At 31.0% G+C, this 10085-nt stretch overlaps 1 protein-coding gene across 1 annotated transcript; it reads right to left on the reverse strand.

Moving 5' to 3' along the window:
- Positions 1–4240: 4240 nt before the first annotated feature.
- LOC129316842 (protein BEARSKIN2) lies at positions 4241–9313 on the reverse strand. The gene is made up of 3 exons (XM_054961214.1): positions 9037–9313; positions 6025–6302; positions 4241–5242 (listed from the first exon to the last, which is right to left on the reverse strand). Exons 1-3 carry the CDS (start codon positions 9200–9202, stop codon positions 4538–4540), a joined length of 1149 nt encoding a protein of 382 aa, XP_054817189.1. The 5' UTR covers positions 9203–9313; the 3' UTR covers positions 4241–4537.
- Between the last annotated feature and the right edge of the window lie 772 nt (positions 9314–10085).

Genomic DNA, 10085 nt, shown 5'->3' on the forward strand with positions numbered 1-10085 from the left:
AGCAAAAGGTAGTGTTAGCCACAATTCAACTAATAGAAGATGCCAAGCATTGGTGGCATTTTATGAGGCCTTTTGATGGTAGTCAACTCAGTAATCAAAGCATTGGTGGTATTAAGTAATGCTGAATATTCATTGATTATCATTTCCCCACAGCATTCCAAGATGAGAAGGAAGCTGAGTTCTATACATTTCAACAGAGGGATATAAATGAGGAAGCCTTTATGAAATCAGTAGCATAAATTCATCTATATTTACTAATAGAAAGTACAAGCATTATCTTTCCTCAATTATTTCATGTACGCATCCAATTAATTGCATAAGTCATTTGATATAAATCTTGACCAATTAAAGTCTTTCAGTGCATTCTTTATGCAATACATCACTTTTAACATCTATTTACTATCAATTGAAATATAATTGGGACATAAAAGTGTTTCTAGTGTGCGCAATATAAACATAAATTTAAGATTTTCAATCTCTACTCCAGGTTTAATCATTGCCAATATCTTCTTATATGGAATTTTAAAATATTCATTCTTAAAGATTAAAAATCCTTCCTCTTGTTCATCCACCATTATTAACACCCTATCCTCATCATAAAGTAACCCCATCAAAATGTAAACATCTTCTCCTTTAATTTCTTTTAACTTCCTCTAGTGCTAAATTGATGAGTAGAGGGATTATAAGAAAACATTAATTGGACACAGAGGTCTTGAGGGAGTGTTTTCCATTTGATATCAAGTAACATGCCAAACCTTATGTTTTCTACAATCTTCCTTAAGTTCCCATTGACTTGCACAAACTATGCAAGTTCCATAGATTGTCTAAGAGAAGACCTCATATGAAAAGGAACTTATATTTCTTTTTTTTAACATTTCTATCAGCTCTTGATTCCCAAGCCTTCTCAAAATATTAGGCCTTCTCAGCCTTTAGAAACTATTCCCATGCCTTTAGTTCAAAATTCATTCTGTGTTTTAGTCTCAATTTTTTTATATTTATCTTGAGTTTCTTTAGGAAAATCCTTCTTGGACAAACTTAGTGCATTCACCATCTTCCCTATCCTAAACAATCAACACTCCCTATTAATATTTACTAATCTACACCAGTCACAACAACCAAAAGCTCAAACAAAATCATAGGGTTTTAGTAATTTTTTAAATCATTTCAGTCATTTCCAATACTATAATAGTTGTTTCAAAAAGAAAAGTTATCACAACAACTAAGTTCACACATCATTATATCACTTTAGTCATTTCAAGAACCACTTTAGCCATTTTCAAAACAAAACTTGTCACAACACGAATCCTAAGAACATAGACCCTAAGAGCAAAAATGGGTCTCAGAAATCAGGAAAATCCTATGTAAATGGGACAACAGACCCTAAGAGCAAAAATGGGTCTCAAAAATCAAAAAATGCTATGTAAATGGGAGAACATGCCACTTACCTCAGTGTTGACAAAGACTCACAGTGAGACTATGACGGCAAGATGACAATGGCAAGATAGTGACAATGAGACAGCGATGCACAAGGGAGCATAGACAAGAGAATAGAGAAAAGGGAGGAAGAAGGACTGCTCAACTCAAACAAATAGGAAAATGGAGCCAGACCAGTTCTTTTTTTATTTTAAACAAGGGGCAATTTAGTCATTTAACCTAAAATTATTAATGTTAGAAAGATACCTAGGGACATCAAAGGAATTATAGCATTTTAAGGGGACCTGATTGTTATTTATATATTTTGGTGAAATTTTATTGTTATTTTCTCTATAAAATATTAATAAATATAATCAAATATAATTCAAAATCTATACCTCTTTATCTGTAAAATATGCTTTATCAATATATTAGATAGTTATTTGGAAATAACCATGTAATAATTATGGTATATTTTTACCACTTAGAAGCTAGTTTTTTACCAAAATTACTTTATGGTTATTTCCAAATAACCTTAAAATATGTGCAAATATTTGAGGATTATTTTAAAATAACAATCGAGTGCTACCTTCTAGAAGAGTAAAAAGGTCAAACATGATAACCCATTCTTGATGTTTTTCTCAAAATAACCGTCAAATATGACCTTTATTTGACAGTTAACAAATGTCAAGTAAGGATTCCTTCTATATTTGATGCCTCATTATTTGATAGTTAATAATTGTCAAATAAAGCCAAAGACAACCGTCAAATAAGGCATTTTATGTAGTAATGGGCTAACTACATGATAGTTTGAATCCTTCTCTACTTCTTCCACTTCTAGATCTTACTCCACAGTTCATCCGGTTGCTATTGTTCGTAAGCCATTTGTATAAAGCATTACAAAGTGCTATCGGTCTAAACAATTAACAATTTCAAGAGCTCCAATATCAGTATAAGCACTAGTAGAGGCGTTGTTGATTTATGCAACTCTCCTTGACACCTCCCACTATCTTTTCAACATACTAGTTACAAAATTACCAACCATGTCCCATTTTTCTTGATAAAATAATGCTGGAAATTCTTCTTGTCCTTGGGCTTTAAAGCTACCCATATCTGTTCCGTACAAATCCAGCCTCTTGCAATATTTTCTTCACTAAAGAGAGACATGAAGAAATACTGAAACATCTCTATTATTGTAACAGCCCTCCTGGGTCACCACTGCCTCTCCAGGGTCTTTTTCCAGGCACTGGACAACACACATGTCACCACATGATTGCCGGCTTTCCCACTGGTGGTACAGTGGTTATTCCTCACCCCACCCTCACGGGGGTCTTTTGGAACCTCCCCAGACTCGAACCTCCAACCTCTACCACCTTAACGAAGTTGAGGCGAAGTCTGGTACCATTGAGTCAGTTAACGAAGTTGAGGCGAAGTCTGGTACCATTGAGTCAACTGACTCAATGGTACCAGACTTCGCCTCAACTTCGTTAAGGTGGTAGAGGTTGGAGGTTCGAGTCTGGGGAGGTTCCAAAAGACCCCCGTGAGGGTGGGGTGAGGAATAACCACTGTACCACCAGTGGGAAAGCCGGCAATCATGTGGTGACATGTGTGTTGTCCAGCGCCTGGGAAAAGACCCTGGAGAGGCAGTGGTGACCCAGGAGGGCTGTTACAGTTATCACAGCCTCATCATCAGTTCAACTTCCATGGTCTCCTTGCTGAATCTATTTGCCTCTTGATTTTTGATAACAGAGAATTTCCTCCTGCTGCAAAACATCATAAAGTTCCTTCTGAAGTTCCTTTTCCAAATTAACTAGGAATGGATTATCTCTTCTATCAATACAGTTTTTAATCCACACCTTGAGATTACCTTCCACATACCCCTTTTTAATTTAATAGAAGATATATTTATTGGGAAAATTATGTTTGGGTCCCGTAGAACAGACTTATCTACAAATAAGTCTCTTGAAATTTGAAAACTACGACCAGGTCCCTTCGGGACCTAAGTGTAATTTGAAATTAAGCTACAAAGACAATAATACCCTTATGAAACATATATTATATCAATCAAATAATTAATTTACAACTACTTCAGCAACAATTTATAATTATAATTTCAACTTTATATAACAGTAATTTCATATATTCAATAGTTAGACAATTATATGTTACTAACAAAGTTTAACATTAATTGTTTATAACTACTTCATTAGTAATTTATAATTATAATTTTAATTTTTTATAACTGTAACTTCATATATTAAACTGATTAGTTTAATTATTAAATATATGAAGTTATAGTTGTAAAAAGTTAAAGCTATAATTGTAAATTAATGATGAAATAAATGTAAATTATTTGACTGATATAATATACATCTATTTAATAGGGAAATTATTGTCTTTTTATATAAATTTTAAATTACACTAAGATTTTAAGGGATTTAGTTATAGCTTCTGAATTTTATAAAACTTATTTGTAATATGAGACCTATATGTAATTTTTTTCATATTTATTTCCGGTTAACATCATATATCTTGCACCCTTATTAATGAAATGTTTGCTTCTAAGTCTGGGCTCTCTCCTAGCAGATCTGAACCATATATGGATATTGTTAATTATGTTTTTAGTATGGAGGTTTTGGGTCCATAATTTGTTTGTGGATCCAATATATAGGTTTGGCCTAAAAAAAATTTCTTAACTTGCCTTTGTTAATGCATGATTTCTCTAACCAATCAACATTAATATTAAATATTAAATATAAAATCCATGACAAGTCGCACAATTCAAGAATCATGAATAGTACAATTAATGCACCCAAAGCATACCCTAGTTTAGTTCAAATTCTCTAATAATTTCGACACAACTCTAGTTAATCTAATGTAATATAGTATAATATTAACTACTAGTATTGTGGTAATACCATTATAACTCTATTCCCAAGCAAGTAAAGTTTGGAGAAAAAATAAGAAGAGAAAACATGAGTAAAATGATCAAATTACAAGTTAAATTTAACATACAATAATATTCAACCAACATCAATATAAATTATAGTTTTAGAGATCATCTTCAATCCCTATCATCACGTACAATTCAATATCATTTAATCCAATTGATTAACTCCGAGAATCATTGTTTTCCATAGCCCCAAAAGTCCACTTCTCCACGCAATGAAAGCTGCTGCTGATGATGATTGATTTGATGAACAGATTGTTGTGCATTTGCATTATCCTCAAACCTAACCCCTTTGGATGATTCTTCATTTCCAAGATGGTGATGAGATGTGACCACAAGCCTATCAAACACACCCCATTCGTTAAACCCTTGATCTTCTCTTCCTGTTCCAATCTCTTGACCTGAGGGTTCACATGTACCAACCTCCATGTTTCCAGTCTCTGCAGAAACTTGGTATCTCAAGCCCTCACTACCACTATCGCAGTCTCCAGCCGGGTTTGTCATGAGCTGCTTGGCAGCCAAGGCAGGTGTGTGATCTGAAGTTAGGGCTGATGATGAGTATGAATTGAAGTGAGCTGGAAGGAGGGGTTGAGCCTGGAAGAGAGAGTACTGAGGGTTTTGCAAGTGAGGAGGATAGTGAAGAGCAAGCTCAGGTTTTTGGAGTTCGAACCCGGATGAGTTTCTAGGATTTGGTTGTTGTTGATGATGGTGGTGATGCAGTAAGTATTGGCTTTCTCTGTGCATGAAGGATCGAGGTTGATTGATGCTTGAGGAATTATTATTGAGTTGTTGGTCTGAGTTATGCATGGAGCTTCCTTCATTGCCAATCTTGAATAGGTTTTTCTTCTTGAACACCCTACAAATCACCCAGCCATCTTCCTGCAATTTTTTTTTAAAAAAGAAGTCAAACAATAATTTACTGTTAATATTTATTTTTATTATATTAGATAAATTATACTCCCTCTGATCCCTATTATAAAATACTTTTAACTATCTCATTGAAATAAAGAAAAGGTGATTAAGCTGTTAACTTTATCTGAATATAAAAAAAACTTCTAATTTTACCTCTATTTAAATAAAAGATTTTCACATTTGTGTGCATTACATTCTTTCTCATTGTCATTGAGTGTAAATAGGAGTAATATGAAAAATAAAGAGTAATTAATATCTTATCAAATGTTTTATATTAAGGATAAAAAATCTTTTTTTGAAGGCACCCTGTAATAGGTATTGGAGGGAGTATATATTTCTAACCACAAACCAAAGATGTTATTTTTGTCCTTCCCCAAAAAGATATGTTAAATATGACAGGTATTCATATATATATATATATATATATAGCTCTATATGACTTTGAGAAATAATAGAGTTTAAACCCAAAATTCAGCACCCAAGAGATTAATATGCATAATCCCCTGCGAGCACCCAAAAAAAAAAGGAAAAAAAAAAACACTAAGTATGTATATGAAATGCACAAATATTAGATATTGCCCTCATTGCTCAAGGAAGGTCTACTATACAATTTAGTAAGTCTCTATATATTATATCTCTTTGTGAATATGCCACAAATAGTAGTTTCCTAAAACCTTTGAAAAATCAGCATCGAAGAGATAAGTACATGAAAACTCATGAGAAAGAGATAATTATACACACACACTTACATTGGGATTGGCCTGCGCATCGTCGGCATCTTCAAGGCGATATTCATGCATGATCCAGTCAGTCTTCTGGCCATGAGGAGCTCGGCCTCTGTAGAAGACGAGAGTCTTCCTCATTCCAATCTTCTTAAAGCTGTTTCTGATGCACTTGTCTCGTCCCGTCGCCTTCCAGAAGCCGGCATTGGTCGCCCGGTTCGTCCTTGACCCTGTCGGATACTTCCTGTCCTTGTGGCTGAAGAAGTACCACTCGTTCTGTGGTGTTGACCCTATTCTGCACCTCTCTGTTATTTCATTCATGTATCATGTTAGATTCAAACATTGTCGAGCTTAATTGAAAATACTTCTTACCAAAAAAAAAAATTCTCGTCAATAAGGTCCAAATACGTGATTTAACTTCAAAAGAATTGAGTTCATTCCCCTGGACCAATCATGCATTGTTGGTGTGTATACATAAATATTTGACTTAAAGAGTAGCATTAATATTTGCACCCTAACAATGACAGTGAAAGAACCAAAAATTTTAGAATGTGGGGACAATATAACATATACAAACATTGTATGGGGCATTAGAACTTATATTATTAAATATGAATGATAATTTATATATATTCATCATACATATAAAATAAAGAAAAAAAGAAAAAAAAATTGTGGAGTAACTTGCCCCCACTACTTAAATGTAGGTTAAAACAACCTAAATCCTCTTCAACTAAATAATATGAAAAAGCAATAGTCAAATATGCCTTTCTTGAAAATAAAATTGGATCAATAAGCGAAAGTAGAAAGGGCTCATATTTTGTTCATGTCTTAAAAATATCACTGCTTCCTTTAAATATTATATATATATATATATATATTGATGGCTTTTTATAATGGAAGCGAATTTTTTTTGTTTATGTTCAGAACTTTAATAATACCAATATAAGTATCATTGTTACCACCGAATGATAATCGGTATGAATATTTAAAATTTTTAATAATTCAAATATCTTAATCTATATATATCGCCAACAAGTATATTATATATACTATATTTAAAATAATTTTATAAAAAAGGCTGGCGTAATATATGTATATATATATATATATTATATAAAGAAAAGCAAGATTATAAATTGCGCATGTCTGAAACAGTAGAGCTATAATAGTTTTCATAATTTATACTTATTCTACTCCGTCTCAATTTATAATAAAATATTTTTAAATAAAATTATACATACAAATAAAACTCATTAAATAAATTTTACAACTTTAATTTTTTAAAACAAAAATATAAACTTTTAAAATATTCTTTTTCAATTATAAAAAATATTAGATAGAGAGAATATAATGAAAATAATAATTTTAAAAAAGTAGTATTAATAAAATATTATTCTCATCCAAAATATTTTATATTTTTTAATATAAAATTTTTTTAAAAATATTTTATAATTTGAAATAAAAGTATTAATGTCTTACATTAAATTCAAATAAGACTTGGATATATTTCTTAGGAAAGGAAACGTGGAGAGAAAATTGAGCGCTTTTGTCGACACCGTACGTAGAAAACGAGACAAAGACTATTCAACGATGCACTACGTACAGAGAGGGATTCATTAATGAACCTTTTCCGTGGACGCCAAAACTGCCTCCATTTATCAATATTTTAATCTGCTCGTTTCGAAATATGAGCACTTCATAACTTTTTAGTGTTTAGTGGGGAAAAAAACACCATTAAAGTATTCAACACAGACCATAAAATAATATGAAAATACTGACTTATGATGTACGGTATTGTCTACCCTATTATTCACTGGCTAAACATCATCAAATTGAAAACTTCAATTCATTGTGATTATCTATTGCTACAAAAAAAATAAAAAATTAAATGATTATGTATTTCATTAGTTATAAATTATAAATTAATTTGGATCATGTGTGTACTCACTTCAGTTAATATAAGACAAATTAATCAAATTTGCGCTTATTAAGAAATGATAGATATAGAGCATTTTTAAAAAGTCATTTTTGGTCTAAATATAGAGTATTAGGTAGCTTTTATAATTGTTTTTCAGTTATAACCTTTATTTATTATTCTTTTTAAAAAATGATGCATTATAATTTTAATCATCCTGATTAAAAAACTTACATAAAATTTTTAAAAAAACCATGTTTTAAGAGATTAAAATTTAACTTTTTCTAAAACCGTGAAATATTTACCAATATCGTATATTATGAACCAAAAGAGTATATATATTAAAATTGTTAAAAAAAATACATAGTTTTCTAAGTCTGTCATTCTTTGTATGTAATTAATAAACAAAATTAATTATTATTATTTAGAAATTCAAAAATATATAAACAAGTAAAGTTGAAAAAATTTTAATTGCTGATAAAAAAAACATTTTGTCTTGTATTATAGACAGGAGGGAGTACAAGGTTTGGACAATTTAATTTTTTTTTAAAGACTAAATAAGGATTTACAGAAAAGAAAAGAATGAAGGGTTCTATTATTAATAAGATGTTAATAGCTGCATATGACGCAACCCAACATCGTTTATATATTTCATACAATAAGAATTTATTATCAATTACTATACACAATCACAAAAATAAAATATTGTTTGAAGTTCAATTATATAACTAATTAAGGGCTATTTTAATTATTTAGACTAATCTGATATAAATATATATATATCAAATTATCACAGTATTGAAATTAAGGAACATATATGTGGCGAAAAGTAAATTTGAAGTTGACAGAATTAAACACGCAATACCGAACCCAGAACTTCAAGAAAATCACTTGAGATCAACTAATTAATTAATTACCAAAACATATAACAGAATTCAAATTCAAAGACTTCTAAACAAATAAAGATTGGAAAAACCACAATTATTTCAAATCAAAGAGGTCTTGAATGTGAAATCCAACTAAAACTGAGTTTCAACAACCTATAAAACAAGAAAATGCAAAAGCAAAACTGCAAAACCGATCAACCACCAAGTTTTTGAGTTCACATAATATTATCGTACCTTGCAAGTCCCAAGGCTCAATCTTGTTCAAGTCCACTTCTCTAATGACCTCCATGTCAAACTTTTGAAAGTTCACCTTCTTCTTCAAGTAGTAATGAAGAAGCTCTTCATCGGTCGGATGAAACCGGAACCCCGGCGGCACACCACCGTTATTCGAAGAACCCATGAATCTAAATAATAAGCTCCAACTTTCTTCAGAAACTCAATCACTGTTTCAAAACCCTAATAAATGAACTAAGGATTATACATGTTCATGTGCATCTACATATATATATATATATATTCTATTTTCTCTCTTTGAACTTTTATAATGGGACTTGAGGTTGGAGGTTATATATATGAATCAGTGTCAACGCCTTCATTACAGCACTGTGACGATAGGAAATGGGTTGACGGCCGGTGACTACGCCGACGGGGAAGGTTAAAGCTAGGTATCGTAAAAAGCAAGTTTACGGAATGAATGAGACTATTATACATATATGATTATTATTATTATTTTATTATCCTTTTGTTTATTTTACTGTTCATACCATATAATGTTCCCCACAAGCAATGTCTGGAGCGTATGATACACTATCTCATCTCTATTAATTAATAACCCACATTTACCAATTGAAACATGAATGTATATTCTTTTTCTTTTAGTGATTGTCTGTTTTGTGACTAGTTATAGTATGAAATTTAACTGTAGATCAATTTTAAATTCTTTTGCCAAAACAAATGAAGATTTTATCATTTTATGTCTAGCCTAGTTGTATACATAAAACTCTTTGTCAAGTTTTTTTTTTTTTGGCCAGCGGAAAATAATTCATTGATAATAAAACCTGAACAAAAGTCCAATCTCCAAGTACAATCAAATAAAACAAAACAATACTCTCTTAGGACAACAATATAAGTCATTATTAAGTAATTTATGTATATCTAAATCTTGATTTTCTAAAAAATTGCACATCTTTCTAATCATTAATTACTTGAATGGAATATAATAAAATAACAGTATAATCAAAATATATATATATATATATATATATAAACCTACCAATGCCCTA

This window comes from Prosopis cineraria, unplaced genomic scaffold, assembly GCF_029017545.1.
Source record: "Prosopis cineraria cultivar Desert tree isolate PC_DT_omini unplaced genomic scaffold, ASM2901754v1 PC7, whole genome shotgun sequence".
In the NCBI taxonomy this organism is placed as follows: Eukaryota; Viridiplantae; Streptophyta; class Magnoliopsida; order Fabales; family Fabaceae; genus Prosopis; species Prosopis cineraria.